General features: G+C 36.9%; 1 protein-coding gene across 9 annotated transcripts in view; it reads right to left on the bottom strand.

Annotated features, from left to right (window-relative positions):
- The window catches only part of LOC105231134 (muscle-specific protein 300 kDa), a 190,506-nt gene that overhangs the window by 99,924 nt on the left and 71,573 nt on the right, over positions 1-19,009 (bottom strand). For all 9 annotated transcript variants that reach the window (XM_049459658.1, XM_049459647.1, XM_049459657.1 and 6 more), the window contains 2 exons: positions 15,954-18,736; positions 8,625-8,930 (listed from right to left, as the gene is read on the bottom strand). In XM_049459658.1, coding sequence (XP_049315615.1) covers positions 8,625-8,930; positions 15,954-18,736 — 3,089 coding nt within the window. The remainder of the gene's footprint in view (positions 1-8,624; positions 8,931-15,953; positions 18,737-19,009) is intronic.

Here is a 19,009-nt window from a genome sequence, read left to right as displayed (position 1 = left end):
CAACTGGTATAAATAAAATATACTCTTATAATCGCATAAAGATAAAAAAACGGTTATACCAGTTATTTGGAGAGTGACGAATCGAACAAACAAGTGGTATAAATCAAATAGACTAACATGTTCGCATGTAAACAGAACAACAAGCGGTTATAACAGTTAAATATATAACTTTTTTGTTGCTTTCACATATAAACTTAAAGAATGCAGAGCTCAACTATGTACATATAGCGCGCAAAACAGTGGCGAATAGAACACGACTTTTACAACATTTCGCCTAATTGTAGGCAACAAAATCTACAATTTTAGTGACATAACACTAGAAGTAGGGCTAGGGTACGATGTATAGCCATTTTTTCAGGAATTTCATTTATCACAGAATAATATAATGTTTCTTCAGATTATTATTAAGAAATACTTTAATAATAAACTAATACTCATAATCAAAATAGGAAGTTAAAAATTCTTAAAACAAACGAACCAGCCTAATTGAAATTACTGTTATGTAATAACGTATGTTTGTAAATACATATACTTTGTGGTATAATTATAGACAAATATGTAAAACGAAATGTGATCGTTAATTATTATCAACTATAACGTAGAACCGCCGGCAGCCACTTCAATTTCTCAATGATTATTGAGTGGACAGCATTACAAATACAATATTGGCAGAGCCTATACGCTTAGAAGTCGTTATTTTCAACCGTAAAAGGCATAGAGTCAAACAAAAATAGGAAGTCAATAAGTTGGAACGAAGATCATAGATAAAATGAAAGACAATGAAAATGAAAAGATATATAAAAAAATATAAAAAAAAAAAAATTGTAAAAAAAATATAAAAAACACAACAGAATTTGTGACTGAATTTGTTGTCGTCATTTTCTAATATTTTTTTTTGTATTTTTTCATGTTCCCTTGCTTTGTCTTTCTTCGATATTTAAATTTACTTAAGCACTCGCTTGGCTAATTTATTACTATAACCAGTTAGTTCTAATGAATTTTAATGAAATTGAAAGTAAAGCAAAAAATAAATAATTTTAAGCTAAAAATATTTGTTCCCAGCAGTATAACAAGCTGGCTGGTTTTTTGTTTGTGTACGCTTATTTAATAACTTCGCTTGTTTGCATATTAAAAACGGAGATTAATTATATGTTAGCCGCAGACTCTTAGGTTTGCTTATATGTGGTTTTGTTTATAAATTTTTAATAATTTGGAATATTTTTGGTTTTCTTAACCAGCGACACGAGTATGCCTTACATTAACCCTTCACGGCATACTAGAATATTTAAGGTATTTTTTGAAGGTTAAATTAAAAGCCTTTTGTACATGCAAGTATATACATATTTATAGTATAGTATAGTATATTTAAGTATAGTATATATTAATATATATTAATATATCTTAATTTCTCTCATTTTGTGCTTTTCCAAAATAATTTTTTTATAAGAAACTATTCATAGCAAAAAAATTTAAATTTTTGGAGTTTTTCGCATCTGATCAAATTTGAACCGGACTGGGTCTATATTAAAATACATGAAAAAAGGTTATTTTATTTTTGTCATGTCGCTTTATATTTAATCAGATGGTTTATTGCAAGCTATTACTTAAGGAGTCTGGGCTTTGCATAATTTTTAAATTGATTAGAAGGTTTAACCTGAAAACTTTGGACCACTGAGGTACAGAGACTAACACTGACAGCTGTTTCTCATACCTACGAGAGATATGTGGATTGGGAAAAGTAGCTGAATAATAGGCGCCGTGAGGTTTCTCACGGATGGGTTAAACCGAAGATAAGGTTGGACGTGGAATCTTCAGTAAGTAGCTCTAACTCAACCTAAGCTTTAAGCTACCGGACTATCGTAGTATTTTTCAGACAGAAGAGGCTGATATTAAAGCAACAATAGACTTACTTCTCTGGAATACAGCTACTTTGAGGGAGGTAAGCATTCACTCCGACAATAAAATGGCAAGATCCGCTAATAGCTCGCAAACTGTGCGCTCAAAATTAGTCAAAGTGCGTCTGTCCTAACTAGAAATTGCATGAAGCTCTTTCATCATCAATAAACTGCAAAACCGATGTGCTAACAAGACGAGGAACCCGTACCCGGCTCACATCGGAGTGGAAAATAGTTTGAACTCTATTGTCATGTTGCTTTCTGGCGCTGGAACGGACCTTAACAGATAATGATCGACAGCCAGTTCCTGTGCGATTACGAAGTTCTTTCGGCCAGAGTAGAACAAAGAAATCCAGTGAACTGTTTGCCCTTAACAAACTTCATATTTCCGCAATCGTTGCAGTCTTTAATGGATATTATCCAATAGGTATTCAAGCTGTAAGGCTAAACATACAGTCGGTCGCAAATTGTTAAATTTGTATGGAAGATCCCGGCAGTTTATCCTCCCTTGTTCAGCCGTTGCACGACTGAGGCTAATACATCTTGGTAGCCATACCTTTGGCGAACCAGGAGACATAGACGAAACCGAAATTGGCCACTTCAAAAAATTTGTGATCAGCTCAAAGCGCTTTGTCGATTTATGCGGGTTTTTATGATAAATTTTTAAAGAATTTCTAGGTACCACAACAAACTGGCATTATAAGCTGTCCAAGTGAGATCCCTTTTAGGATCAAACCTAACCTCGAAGGTTTTTACAAACCTAAACAAGATGTGAAATTAGAACGAAGATTTTTTAAATTTTTTTAAATATCATTAAAGTAACAAAAAACATGCTTTTTACCGAAAGGAGGAGTCTGGGTTAATCAGAACTTAACTGATAGTATGCACTTTTCGCTGGCAATCAGCAGCGGGTTAATGCAAGCCATGCCATTAAAAAGTTGTTTATATTAGCATATACATAGGTATGTATAATACGTAGCTAAGTATGTGTATGTGTGCGTTGACTAAAGTACGTTCGCTTGATTGACATTGTCCATGAACTTGATTTTCAGCGGACGTTTACCATAAGCGTTCACAAATATGCACGATTATGCATATATTTAGACACAGCCCCTTTTTGTAAAAACATCGCCGGCCGAGCTGCTTTGCCAAGCTAAGCTACGCTAAGCGCTGCGCATTGGCGACAAGTGTCGCGTGCTCTCTGTGATATTCGCCTGCGGTTTGGGGCGCTTCAGTCCAAATAATCACACTTGGCATTTGATGCATGCATACATAAGTACATACATACGTAAGTATATACATACATATATATGTACATATGTATTATACATACATACTTATGTACAAATTGTGTGCTTTTATATGAATGCTTGTATGTAAGTCGCGCTCAAGTTGGCATTTGAGCAGAAATTGCTGGAATTTCAATGTTGACATTAACTTTTTAAGCCGACAAAATAACACTGCAAACGATAAACACATTTTCGTTTAAAAAAGAACAATTTCAGCTAATTTTAATTTTATTTTGCCTTTTCGGCATGTTTTGTTTGTTATTTCACGTTTTTGTATGTCGCTTTGCAGCAAGTTTTCCAAATGCTGCTTGACGCTTCGCTATCGAGCTTAAGCTTATACATTTATATATACCTGCATATTCATATATATGTGTATGGGTGTGTGTTAAGCTGCATTACGTCACAATTTAAATATAAATTTGATTAGCGACGAATTCCAATTGTGCTGCTGAACACAAAGTCTACTAAATCGCTTAGCACGTTAAACGGACGACCAGTTTTGAGTGTATAGTACATACATACATTGTTGTTATTGTTATTTTGTCGGGTTTTTCATTTCAGCTTTATATAAGTTTTTTATTTGTCTGCTAGACCGCCAATTTTGTAATGTTGTTTGCCTTTAATTCATTTTACTTGTATAAGTATTTAAGTATTTGGATGTAAACAACCTTGTTTTCGCTTTTCCAGCATATTTATGTACATATAAGTATATATATACATATGTATATATATTCTCTTACAATTAAAATTAATGTGTGTATATTCCTCGTTTTTCTTTAAATGTGTCAAAGCATAGTTTTTGTAGTAAAATCGAAAATAGCCCGTCGACTCATCTTATCAGCTGGTCTACTTTTTTGTAACGGTATCAAAGTAGATTAAAACTATAAATCAATATGCATGCTCAATTAGCAGAGCTGATTACTGGCGTTATTACTCGATGCTAAATACTAAAACGAATTAAATAACTCAATGTTGAGGCAGAGCAAGTTTTTATACCCTGCAAAGGGAGTATTAAATTTGCCACAAAGTTTGTAATACCCAGAAGACGTCAGAGACCCTTTGTATATAAATGATCAGAGTGACTAGCTGAATCACATAAGCCATGTTTGTCTGTCTAGATATGTATATGCGAACTAGTCTTTCAGTTTTTGAGATACGGAGCTGATCATTTGTCGGCACGGACAATATCGAACCACTATATAACACATAAAGGGTGAGCCATCTAACGTTTTATATTTGAATTATCTATATTTCGACATTGAAAACATCAAATACCATTCGGAAAGTGACAGATATTCAGTAAAAAGTCTAAAATTTACGAAACGGGTTGCTATTCACTATTCTACAGTTCGCAGATTGGGCAGAAGATCGCTTGACCGAAGATCGTCAATTTTACCGAAAAATCATCTTTTCGGACGAGGCTCATTTCCACCTCGATGGTTACGTTAACAAGCAGAATTGTTGCATTTGGGGCACAGAAAACCCGCACGTAGTTGTCGAGAAGCCAATGCACCCAGCACGAATCACTGTATGGTGCGGATTTTGGTCTGGTGAAATCATCGGCCCATTTTTCTTCGAAAATGAAGAAGGAATCGTAACCATCAATGGTGAGCGATATCACGCAATGTTAACCGAATTCTTCTTCAAGCAAATTGAAGAGGAAGACTTGGACAACATTTGGTTCCAGCAAGACGTCGCTACGTGCCACACAGCAAACGCTACACTCAATTTTTTACGCCCTGTCTTCGAAATTTAAAATTTTATATGGCTCACCCTATACATATGTATATAGTATATAACTGTCATACAAATTGAATATTGTAATCAAGCCCTTGTAGGGAAAACTTCTTTATTTGACGAGATGTTATCCCGAAACTTAATACAGAAAATTTTTTAGGAAAACGCTACAAAATCTGAACAATTTTTTCTGATCGCAGCACTATAGCATATACATAGTTGCCGTACAAACTGATGGACCAAAAGTCATTTATTATATGGAAAACTTTTTTATTTGATGAGACATCTTCAGGAAAATGGTATGGATTATTTTCTAAGGTAATGTTATACTATTTGAAAAAAGAAATTTGGATCAGTTTACTATAGCAAATAGCTGTCCTACGAATTGAACGATCTAATTTAAGGTAAACATCTTTGTATACTCTTTATGCTATAAGAAATGCACCTGTGAAGGGTATTAAGCTTCTCTACAGCCGAATTTAATATATATTTTTCTTTTTTGTTGTTAAATATTGACAGAAATTTAAAAATATATAACAATTAAATTGAATTGAAAATAGCCTGACACATAGATGGCGCTACTAGAATTAAATCTACATTATTTATAACCCTCAAAAGGTGGGATAATAAATTTTACAGCTGTCGGATTATTAGTTTGTATATTATATCAATTTGAGAGAACCAACTTTTATTGTAGTGAAAAAATAGATAGCAAGGAATTTCGCGTGTTGATAAAATATTGCCTTTTGAAGGGTAAATATAACGTTGGAGCTAAAATTTGGCTTGTTGACGAGTTGCCGGGCACTGTTCTAGGAAGCTCAACCATAAAAGATCGATATGCTAAGTTTAGACGTGGAGAAATGAGCATCGAAGAAGCCCAAAAGAGGTTGTTACCGACGAAAACATCAAAAAAAGTCAACAAAATAATTTTGCATGACCCTAAAGTGTTTTTTTGAGATAACAGGCACTTTAAAGATATTAACTGTAAAATTATAATATATCATATCGTTCACAAATATTTGGGTATGCTCAGTGCAAGGTGGGTGACGCGTGACCTTACTTTTGATCAAAAACAAAAACGATTTTAGGATTCCGAGCAATGTTTGGAGACGTTCAAGCATAATAAAGCCGAGTTTTTACGTCGATATGTAAGAATGGATGAAACATGGTTCCATCGTTTCACACCGAAGTCCAATCGACAGTCATTCGAGTGGAGGGCACACGATGAACCCTTCCAAAAGCGTGGAAAAACTCAAAAATATGTTCTTTTTTTGAGGATGGAATTATTATTTACTATCTCCAAAAAGTAGGGACTATCAACAGCCCCTATAACATATCGTTATTGTACTATTTAAAAGACGAAATCTCTGAAAAACGGCTGCACTTGAAGAAATATAAAGTGCTGTTTAACAAAGATCAAGCGCCGTGTCACAAGTCAGTGAAAACGGAGATAAAAATTCATGAATTGGACTTTAAAAGGCGCATTCACCATATTCTCTATATCTGACTCCCAGCAACTATTTCCAGTTCTTAGATCTCAAAAGAGTTCTCGCTGGGAAGAAATTTTCCTCGAATGAACAGGTGATAACCGAAACTGAGGCCTATTTTGAAGAAAATTACAAATCATGCTACAAAAATGGTTTAGAAAAGTTGGATTGTCGCTATAATCAGCGTATAACCTTAAAGAGAGTTACATTGAATGAAAAATACCAAAACAATGTGTCCTACTATGGTAGGCCGCTTGACCTGTCTTGTATATTTTTTTAATTATTTAGGAAACAATGTGTAAATGTGTGTGTAATGTATGTAAATATTCAGAAGAATGAAGAATGCTAAGCATAAAACGATACTCTATGTATTAGAACTAACAGACATTTTAGTTAATAGCCTTCAAGGTTTCTACTTTTCAATTTGCTGCATGCTTTACTGCTAGAGAACATCACCAAAAAGTTAAGACAGCTAAAAAAAAATTTGAATGATCGAGAGTACATAGTATATGAGTATATACATATATAAGTACACAAATAGCTATATATACATATATGTGGTTCTCGCACCTAAGTCTACCCGCCTCACCTGTTTTCAGTTACGCTCGACTTCCCAAATGAACTTTTATTACCCAACGTACTATTGCCACGGTAAGTAGAAAGTGCTAAGCGCATTAGCAAACGCAATAAGTAAAGACAAAAAAAAAAACAAAAAAGAGCAATTCATGAATCTAAAAGACCTCAAATTATTGTGCACTCGCATGATAAAGCAGTCACTGCATTCATTAATGCCTTACTTCATTTCTTTTTAATTATGCTATTATTCTTAAGCCCATGACCTTTCACCTAGCCTACTGTATAGGTAACTTACAGAAAAAGAACTAACGGTAAAGTTGTATGTTTGCTTTTAACTGTTTCTTGGTTTTACTTTAATAACCCACAGGTGTCATATCAAATAGCTTTACTTTGTAACATTGTGTGCATAAAATATGAAAAGTCTATAGATAATTACTGCTACTTTTGGAACTAATGAAACATGGTCCGAAGCCGAAATAATGTTCCTCACTACTTTACCACTATATTTTAGAACCACCTGGAAGGACTAGAAAATATTTATATACTTTAGCCTTATATATTTGTAGGTATAAGCTCGGCATAACCTAAGATCAAGCGACTCACTTCTGGGTCAAACCTGCGAGTTCACAAGAGCATCGAAAGCAATGAGATAATGGAAAAGATTGCCAAGAGTGGTGTACATTGCAAACCCCATGCTTCGTCTATACGATGATCTACGAGGGACCGATCTATCTGACTTCAACACTGCCAAAGTCATGGGTAGAAGGGAAATATACTAAGTTCCTGCCGGCACTTGAAAGAAAAAACTGTAGAATGATGATTGGAATACTATCTATCTGACTTCAAAACTGCCAAAGTCATGGGTAGATATTTCCCTTCTAAGTTCCTGCCGGCACTTGAAAGAAAAAACTGTATAATGATGATTGGAATACTCTGCGGTCACAGACTGGTGGCAGCACACGACTGCGGATTGTGGCTAACAGACCGAGCAAACCGCAGTGAAACAATGGAGCATCTCTTATGCACTTGTCCCGCATTGACAGAGACATTAGAAGAGATATTGTTGGTGAGGCGACAGATTCTATTGAAATTCATGTCAAGCGCAGCCATCCTAAAAGATGGTGGTCTCATGGACTTCGTAACGAAACTCCAACTGATATCGCAAAAGACCATAACTGGTCTGGGGCTCTTTAGCCTACCAGACTAACCCAATGTAACTTGTATAGTTTCGACATTGGAGCATTGAATAATAAAACCCGCGTTTACTTCTGGATAATCAGTTTTATGGGATGTGTATGTTATAGTTGTTCGATCTGGCTCATTCCGACAGTGATCAATAGAATGTCAAAATGCATCTACATAATAAATTTCATTCGGCTATCTCATAAACTGAGGTGAGAATTTTTTATGATTACTAAAAACTAAACTTCGCCTTAAAATCACTGGCTTGAAACTGATTTTAGCCCCATACTCGCTTAGGCAAAATTGTTCTGAATGATGCATAGAGCATTTTCCGCTCTAATGTGTATTTCTATATATTGTCTTTGCCAAAATGTATCTGTTAACATTCTACGTTCCTCCTTCAACACTTAACCCTTAAACTTATACACTTATTTACTTATTTATTAATAGACACTTACCTGGATGGCATTCTTTGTATCTTCCAAATGACGTCGCGACCTAACTACTGGGTCGACATTGCGGAATTTATCTTCCAAGCGGCTAATTGCCTTCTCCCAGCTATGCAAATGATTCTCAAATTCGTCCCAACGTTCAGCAATGCTCTGCAACGAATCGCGGCGAGTCTCGAGTCCTTTCAACAATTCGTTCCACAAACGATTCAATTCGGCGTTATCCTGTTCAATCAGCTGACGATTGCGTGCGTCGGCTTGACGTATTAGTCCCTGCGCCTGCTGATTGGCGAGTGTGATGTCACTAGTTTGGCTCTGTGGTTGTTGTTGCCGTGTGTGGTAGTATGTGAGTGGGTGGAAAGAGAAAAAGTAAAAGAAAATTATAAATTAAACAGATGTTTTCATGTGCACATGTTGGAATGGTATGTATGTATGTATAAACTTAATTATTATTGCAAAACATATGCTTTTAATGACAAAAAAAATATTGAAAAACAATTAATGTTGCAAATGATAAGTTGTTGCCGTGTTTAAATATAAGAAGTGACAAAGCTGTTTGCACTTTTATTAGTTTTAAGCCAAAAATTTTCAGCTTCACGCACGAAAACTAATTTTGGAAGTTTTTAGTAACAATTTTTTTTTTTCAGAATATTATTAGAGATTTCACATTTTTCAAAAAAATAAATTTTCAAATTATTTTTTTGCTCTATATGGATTTCTAATTTCAGAAAGTAAATTTCAAAACATTTTTTCACACATTTCAACTTATTTATAAATATAGAAATATTGATTTCTATTTTCAAAAAGTAGTTTTTAAATTTTTTTTTTCAAATTTATAAATATTGATTTCAATTTTCAAAAAGTATTTTCAAAATTTTTTTCACACATTTAAAATATTTTAATAAAAACTTGTTGCTAAATATTGATTTTTAATTTCAAAAATTTGTTTTTAAAACTTTTTTTTCACACATTTTAATTTTTTTGATAAAAAAATATTTCGCAAAAAATTTATTTCTAATTTAAAATTATTTTCAGTACGTTTTTTGGTTAAATTACTTTGCATTAAAAATTTTACACAAAATATTGATTTCTAATTTCAAAACGTATGCAGCTTCCAAAACATTTTTCACACATTTTAAATTATTTATATGTATTGAAATATTGATTTATAATTTCAAAAATTTTTTCAATGCGTGTTTTTGACATTTTAAATTTTCCTTTGACGATTTTTTTGCAAAATAATAATTTCTAATTTCAAAAAGTTGGTTTAAAAAAATATTTTTTTTGACATATGTATTTTAAGTTTTTTATTAAAAAATGTTAGCAAATATTGATTTCTAATTTCAAAAATTTGCTTTCAATAAATTTTTTAGATATTTGCTATTAAAAATTTTTCACAAAATATTGATTTCTAAATTCAAAAAATTTTGTCCAAAATTTTTTTAACCATTTTAAATTTGCTATAAAAAATTTTTCGCAACATATTGGTTTATTATTTTTGGAAATTTTCGAAAAAATTGGTTAGTTGCACACGCTGGGATTTGAAATATATTGATTTTGCATTTGTAGAAAATTTCGAAAAAAATTGTATTTTTGGCTAAACACGTTGGCACTTGAACCTCCTAATTACAAATAGGACAGCGCTTGGAGCTAGTGTGCGTGTGTGTTTGCGCAAATATGCACTTCGGCTCGTTTCGTTAGTGCGTGCCACGCACAAATTACACAATGAACACATTTTCGCCGAGGCATTTCTGCATATTCGTAGGCGGAAAATATACCTATGTACACCAAACTGGAAATCGTACAAGCTGTGCGGAAATTGTCAGCGAATTTTCGCCTAAAAATCAACGGAAACGCCAACAATGGCGGCGCCGGCTCACCTGAAGAGTAATTTGAATGCTTCGAAAACTGCAATTGATTTTTCAACACGTTGCACTTGGCAGTCTGCAACACAATGTGCAGTTTTTTACACAATTCGTTTGAAATTTTGGAAAGCACTTCACACGTTTCTCCGTTACACAGTTAACACTCTATATATTACACGTACTTTGAGCTGTGCGCTTCCTCAACTGCACATACACATATGTATGTTTGTTTCTATATACCTTTTTATAGGTATGTACGTGTATCTATGCGGGCCAACGCGGCGACAGCTTGCGGCACTGACGACGTGTTTCCACAAATGTTTTTTCTTTTAGAAATAAATATTTATATTTCACTGCTGTGGCTTGTTTTATATATTTTTCTATAGTTTACAGCTTTTTTCAATGAAAATTTTTATGCTGTTTTAATTCCAGCTTTGACTTGAAGCACTTTTTCACTTCGTCAATATGCGTGTGTGTGTGTGTTCTTTTGTTTTTGCTATTTTATACGATTTCTTGCACTCTTTTTCCTTTCGTTTCCTTTCCGTTCTGTGATGACGACACAGAAATTACACTTTAATTCTTTAGGAATTCGAAATTCACGCTCGTTACCGACGAAGTCTCAACTGGAAATGATTTCATGCGCCGCTCATAAAATCGCTAAAACTCGCAACGACAAGCTCATAATGCCCGTAAATAAGTGAGTATCTGTGTGTGCGCAATTCGGTGTTTGCGAAAGAGCGCCTCGTACTGAGCTACAGCTTACACTTACATGTTACATAGTCACATACATATAAACAAATATGTGAATGTGTGTGTGCGTATGCTGACCACAAAGCAGTTATTAAAAAAGTTATAAAACTCGTTGAGGTGGGCGGCATACATATGTGATGATGCATGCCTTCGACATTTACAGAGCGCAGAGCGGTACAAGAGCGCAAGCTTACAAACCGTGAAGAGCGCACTGAGACCGCGGCTAACAATGTTGGCAAACAAAAACAAAGAATTGTGTATAAAAATGAGCAAAAAAAGCGCACAAAAGCCGGCACTCGGCTGTCGTACAAGGTGAAAGAGTGAATAAGTGGAAGAGAATGACAATGTAAAACAAAACACGAAAACACGTTATCGGCAGGCGAAAAGTGAACGAGGCCTATGAAAACAGTTAAAATTTTTGGTTAAAAGTTGCATACAATTGGATAAATGAAGAAAAAGGATGCATGGAAGAGGGAACTACATATATTATCTAAGGGTTCCAATGAGTGCGTGACTATGGTCATATGGACCGTAGGTTCCAGTGATATTTTAACAGCAATCATCTTCCGACAGACCAGGTCGAACATACGGATATATTCCTTACGCAAGGAAGCTTTTCACGTAGATCTGCTACCATTTGAAGAAGACTTTAAACTTTTATGTGTCCCTTTTTGAGGGAAATATCAAGGAGTAGAACAAAAAGAGAAAAAAATTATTCGAATAAAATTTTATTTTATTTTATAACTGAATCGGAGTAAAATATAAAAAAAACGAAGTGAACAGGACCCTTTCTGAAAAAAATTAACATCGCAAGCCTTCCAAGAAGTAGTCCAATAAAGTCCACAATAGAAACAGCTGGACAACCCTTTCTTCTCGTACTCGAGTCAGCTGACGATAGTCGCGTGGATTTATCGCAGATCGTTCTGGCGTTGTAGACCCAAGATCTGCAGCCATTTGAAGAAGGCTTAACATTTTTATGAGTTTATTTTTAAGGGGAAAAATCAAGGAGTACATCCTAAATAGGAAGTAAAATTTTTTGATCACACCTCCTTTTCGTACCTAGATTATGTAGTGATAGTCCCCGATTGGATTTATCACAGATCGTTCCGACGTTATGGATACAACCAAAGATCTGCAGCAGTTTGAAGAAGGTTTTAAGCTTGTATGAACCCTTTTGAGGAAACTGTGGACTTATACCCTAGATAGGATTCTAAAACTTGTAGACAACCCGTTCCCGGATCATAAGGTGATATTGCTCGTTGGGATTTATCACAGATCTTGTCGTCGTTGTAGAGAAGACCGGAACTAGTCTTTCAAAGGTTTCCAAAACTAATGGTGATGCGAACAGTTGAACAATATTAAAAATGATCCAGATATAGGCCAAGTATAGAAATTTCCTCACATTATTTTCGTCATTAAAGGAAAACATAAGCCAAAGGTCAATACTAAGTTTTCCTACTTGTTATTATTTACACTCTTTTAGTTCTGTTTTTGAAATGAATGACCCCACTTTTGCCTTGTCATTGAACACTATTAGATACGAGCCCCCTTGATCAGTTAACGATTATCGATAAAAGTCAAATCACCAAAGAAAAGGTGCAATTAAACCTAAAGAAAGCTTGCAACGTACATGAAAAGAGAAAATAAGCCGAATTGATGGATTAAAACCAGCAACCTTTCCACTGAAATGGTAAAAGTTAATACCTAAGTAGAGTAGACTTAAAGCAAAGTCAGAATTGTTGTAGCAAAAAGAGATTAATTGTCGACGGGAAAAGCTTTCATCAACGCATTAACCTTTTTTCTTATGCGAACCAAGAACTGGCTTAATTATCAAGCATACATGCGCTTAAACCGCCAGACTACACATTAGGAACCACAAAGACCGAGGTGAAACTCACTAAATTTCGATAACGAACAAAAAGTAGTGCCGGCATGTGCAGTTTCACTTAAGCAAGCGGCAGACATTGGCCCACACACACATACACACACACACAGTATAACATACTAGGCCACCAAAAATGCCGGCGACTTTGACGCATGCAGTCGGTGGGAAATGTAATGCGACAAAGGGCAACCGCTAAGTGCAACCGAGTGAGAAGTGGAAACAAAAACAAAAAAGATGAAAATTAAAGTTGAAAAGCGAAACGAGAAATGAAATGCAGAGAAACAGCTGACCCGTGGGGCGAAACATAATGCAACAATAAGCCGACGCGCTTCAGTCGGCCAGTTAACCATTCGTCAATATGTGTTAACAATTCACCATTAAATTCCAGCATACTGTGGAGCGAGAGCGTGAGAGCGTACTCCAATGGCGCACGAGTGTTGAGTCGGCATTTGTACAATGTGAGCGCTTTTGAAACCGCGTGGTGCTGCCAAATTTATACTTGATAGCCGGCCAGCGCCACTCTACACGCAAGTGCCAAGGTATGCTCAGTTAAAGAATCGGTATTCTCACGTGAGCATACATTCGCTCTATGCCGAAGAGTCATTGTATTTACTCGGCGCCTGTTGATGGTGATAATGATGATGATGTCATTTGGCGTACGCGTTTCACATTCAAATGCCCGCACATGGTTTAGCGTTGTATCTGTGTATGTGCGTGTAGGCATGGCTTTTGTACTCTGCTATAATAAATAGTTAACTTTGGCGACATGTGCTGCCTCACTACGCGCTCTCGCTTGTTTTTTTTTATTCTGGTCACAGATGCTGGTCGCAATCTACATTTGAACGCTGCCAAACAGCCGAGCGTGACAAGGCAATTAACGAAACCGAATTTCGCTCTCTTAACACTTTCGTCTGTACGTTTTTACAGCGTGTTCTTTTATCCTGACCTGTCCAGTTGGGTGTGGTGCGTGCTACTGGCTCAGCACCGCAGAAGACATAAATGGTGAATGCAACAAAATGTGCCGAACAACTTTCCTAACAACTTTTGCCGGCCGGCAGCCAATTCGCATCGAATAAAAATAAACGAAAAGTGAAAAACGCAAACCGGAATGAAAAAGCCAGACGAAAAATATGCCGAATGTGAAATGTGCGCACGAGTACAGTGGGCTCAAGTTGGTGGAAATTCATTTAATTTAAAAAAAAATCAAAACGTATTTTAAAACAAAAATAAATAAATAAATAAAAATGAAAAAATAAAATAAAAATATTGGAATAATTATTATAAAAACAAAAAAAAAACAAAAAATTAATTAAATTAATTAAAAATACAATAAAATAAAAACAGTGAAAAATAATACAAAAAAGCAAATAAGGTAGCGTTAAGGTCGGGTATCACTGAACACATCATATTCTTTCAACTTGCTAGATTCAAGGCCGCAAAGTACCTTCAGGCGCATAAGGGTTGCAGGTTATATGAAGCCTAGGGCAAGTAAAAAAAACACACTCTCTCAATTTTAGTAACCTCACTCTCACATATTGACCGATAGTTTTAGTAGTTTTAGCTGACGATGAGCAATACCAAAAGCTTCGTCAGAATCGGAAAGGACCTCTCCGAGCCGTTCGATACTCAACGCGGTTTCAGAAAATGCGAATATCTATCGTGCGACTTCTTCAATCTACTGCTGGAGAAAATAATTCGAACTGCAGAGCTGAATCGAGAAGATACAATCTTCTATAAAAGTGTACAGCTTATCAAACAAACAGTTGTCGCACTCGCCACTTGGCTCCCACGTCACTATTGACAGTCATATCTTCGAAGTTGTAGATAACGGATGCTACTTTGGACTGAGTAGGCAATTGTAAAGTAAAGTCCTCTCTCAACAAACAAACATCAAAATCTATACATAAGTCACTCGTTATTTCCGTCCTGCTGTATGGTGCAGAGGCATGGACGATTACAACATCTGATGAGTCCGCGTTACGAGTCTTCGAGAGAAAGTTTCTTCGGAAGATTTATGGTCGGCGAGTATCGCATTCGATGAAACGATGAGCTGTACGAGATTAACGACAACATTGACATAGTTTAGCGAATTAAGAGACAGCGGTTACGCTGGCTAGGTCAAGTCGTACGAATGGATTAAAACACTTCAGCTCTGAGAGTATTCGACGCAGTACCCGCCGGAGGAAACAAAGAAAGACCTCCACTCTGTTGGAATGATCAGGTGGAGAAGGACCTGGCTACACTTAAAATCCCCAATTTGGCGCCAAACAGCGATAAAGAAGAACGATTGGCGCGCTGTTGTAAACTTGACTGGACCACGCCTACTTTTTAACATAATTTCAACCCTAGCTCGCCAATGAAGTTCGTTGTACTAAATAGCGGCCTTGCAGCTTGTTGTAGAGAGTATTTATGGCACTTAATAGGGTTTCAATTAAAGGCGTTTTGTAGGATGAGAGTGGTCCGATTATGACCGCCTTCCAACCTTCATTAGATGCTGGAGAACATGTACATACATATAACAAGCTTCATCAAGACATTTCAATTTTTACTCAAGTTATCGCTTGCACGAACGGATGGACAGACAGACAGTCTGTTTTAGGTGACACAAACAACCGTTAGGTAAACAAAATTATTTTAATCTGCAGCAGCATGTTGCAAAAGAATAATAATAATCTGATTTAAAAGTACACCAAATAAACTCAAAAAATTTGAAAAACGCTTGGTTATTGCAACATGATTAACTTTCTTCAAACCGTATTTAAATACAGTTATAATATGTATGTATATAGGTATATATGCTCTCAGTTAAACCATTATAATTTCGAAATTTGCACTCACCTGCACATTGCCGATGGCGTGCGTCAATTTCTGTATGTTGAAATGTAGGCCAGCCAGATTCTGTACGGGTTCATCGCTGAACTTGCTGCGTTCAATGGTTGCTTTGACGCGCTCCACCGATTGCTGGTATTCACGCCAACGTTCGACCTCTTTCTCCAATTCGCCTTGCTGCGATTTGGCCGTTGCAATGGTGTTGGCCAATTTAGTTTGATGTTGTGCCAATTCGCGTGACAATTCCGACTGTTCGAAGCTGCTCAGCGAGGGCCAAATCTTATCGGCGGCTTCTTGGATTTGTTTATGCACCAAATTCTTAATTGGCGTCTCATTGCCGAAGAAGATCTTATGTTCTTCCAAGTCTTGTACGAGATTTTCATAATCGATGCCATGTTGGCTATTTTGTAGGCGTGTCTCAGCTTCGTGCACCCAATCATTGAATTTGGCCACCAATTTCATGTATTCAAGACGTGAATCGCGATTGTTGATCAAATATTTCTCGCGATCTTCAAGCTCTTGTGGCAGTGAGGAAACTAATGAACGACCTTCGGAAAGCATTTCAACCAGCGAACCAGGCATGCCGACCTCTGTTTTGACGCTAGCATTGATTTTGTCGAATTTATCGAGATATCCCTGAATTTCGTTGCGTAGTTTGTGATGTTTTTGAATTTCATGTTCTACAGATTCGGGATCACGATCTAATAGAGGACGTGACTTGGCGGACGCTTCATTATTATGCAACCAGTCAAGAATTTCTGAGAGTTCAGCAGCCATTTTGCGATGGTGTTCGAGTTGTACTTGATGTTTTTGACGTTGTGACTCGACTGCTTTGCGCAGGTTCTGTAGTTGATTCTTCAATGATTGCAATTGTTCGGTGATGCTGTTCTTGTCAGCGGCAGAACCCTCCGATGCGATCTTCTGACCCTTATCGGTAGCAGAGGCCAGCAGACCCTCACATTCTTGTATCTTGACAATAACATCGTCGTACTTGTTGATTTTGTCCTCCAAGCTGTCGGGTGAATTCTCAATATCGATTATGACATCAGTGTACTTCATGATGAAAGCGATAATCTCATTGATCAAAGCAATGAATTGCTCGCGTAGCAACAACAATTGACGAAGATGAGCCAATTGATCCTCAATCAGTTTAATCATGTCATCTTGTTGCTGTAGTATACTCTGCAACTCGGGTAGGTCATCCATTTGTATGTCACCCATTTTGTTTTTGCTATCCTTGAGTTCCTTCAGTATACCCTCGTATGCGCCCAGCAAATCTTGCACATCTTCAATCTTTGAGCCGATTGGTTTATTGAGCTCACGCAAACGTTGCTGTATGGTGTTGAGGAACTGCATGCAGTCAGCCAATTTACCCTTGGCATCCTTGTATTTCTTGATATGATCGGAGAGCGTATTAACGCGATCTTTAATGTTCTGTGTCACTTTACCGTAACGGTCTTTCAAGTTTTTGATATCGTCGTTTAGTTTCAACTTATCCGGATTGCTTAGCGTGGGCAAAATACCCTTGCCTTGGTCGGCCACGTTGTTCATTAAGTCAGCCTTGCTTTCGGCATCCTCTAGCAATTTTTTGTAGTGAGCCATTTGTTCTTCCAACACTGGCACACTGGTTGTACGCAATTCACCAGCGGTGGCGGTTTCCATCTCATTCAACCAATCGCTCATATTCTTCATAGCATCCTCGAATGATTTACGTCCTTGCAAGAGATCGCTTAAAGCTTTAGCACGCTTGCCCCTCTCATCCTTTAGGGTTTGATAATCGCCGGCTATTTCATCGAGTATTTTCTGCAAAGCTGCTCTATCTGCCTCCGGACAGTCCTTCATTATATTCGCCGCTTGTCGTTGTACATCGCTCAACACCGAATCATTGAATTGTTTCGCTTCATCATCGTATTTCTTGTTCTCTTGTATTTTCTTCTCGATTTCGGACGATGGCAATGGGTGATACACAGGCAATTTACGTACTTCGGCAATCTTCGATTTCAACCAAGCGCGTGCCTTCTCCAAATCAACCTCCAACGCTTTACGTGCCTTAGACGCATCTAGCGCGCGATCTAATTCGCTCTTGAGCACCTCAGATAGATTCTTTTGCTCGGAGTTCAATTGACGCAGCGCCGACTCGAGTTGTGCGTATTCGACTGGCTCAAGTTCGGGTTGCATATTGGCAATACGTTTCTCCAAAGCGTCAGCTTGTGACTTCTTCGCTTCGGCTTCCTTCATAATGCCCTTAATAGCTTGTTGACGTGCCTCAGCTGCTTTTGGTTCATAACCCATGGCAGTAGGTGTTTGCAGCTCTTGTATCTTATCCTTAACCCAGTTATGCAACTGTTCAATTTCACCCTTAGCGCCATCAACGCCCTTATTGGTAACATCAAGTAGCTGTGACTTACGATCGATGCGTTTGCCGAGATCGGCATAACGGCGATCCAATGATTTCATCTGCTCTTCCACCTGTTGGCCATCCAAATTGCTAATAGCCTCAGCAACTTGTGCTGCTTTGCCCTTCAGTTCTTGGATTTTGTTCGGACCTTGTTCTTCAAACTCTTTCTTGATTTCATTGATGGCAGCCTTTTTCTGGGCACAATTCAAACCGGAACCCTTATCCAATACATCCATACGTTTGATAAGCGAATCGAACCAATTTTGTACGTCCTGTACACCTTGACGATAGCTATCGATATCATTCTGTCCTGCTTGTTTCTTGGCAATAGCGTTCATTAACTCGGACTCGAGTTTGTCGAGGTTGTCGTCAAGATCAGTGTCGTCATCGGCCACTGCAAGTAAAAGTATATAAAGTATTAGATCGTGAAAGGACAGAAAGTATCGAACATCCTAAAAGGTGAAACGTTAGAATATTAGTAAGATCGGTACAAGAGAGCAGATTCGGAAACTAATGACATTTACCACAGGTTTATCACTAAACCGGTCTTACGTTATCTTTTTATACGCTTAACGGGATATATTAAACTTGCCACGAAGTTAACAAAACTCAGAAGGAAACTTCCGAGATCCAATTACCACGACATTCGGGTCTACCTCACCGGAAT

The sequence above is a fragment of the Bactrocera dorsalis genome, chromosome 1, assembly GCF_023373825.1.
Source record: "Bactrocera dorsalis isolate Fly_Bdor chromosome 1, ASM2337382v1, whole genome shotgun sequence".
NCBI classification, from domain to species: Eukaryota; Metazoa; Arthropoda; class Insecta; order Diptera; family Tephritidae; genus Bactrocera; species Bactrocera dorsalis.
This window is presented reverse-complemented; position numbering and strand designations above follow the sequence as displayed.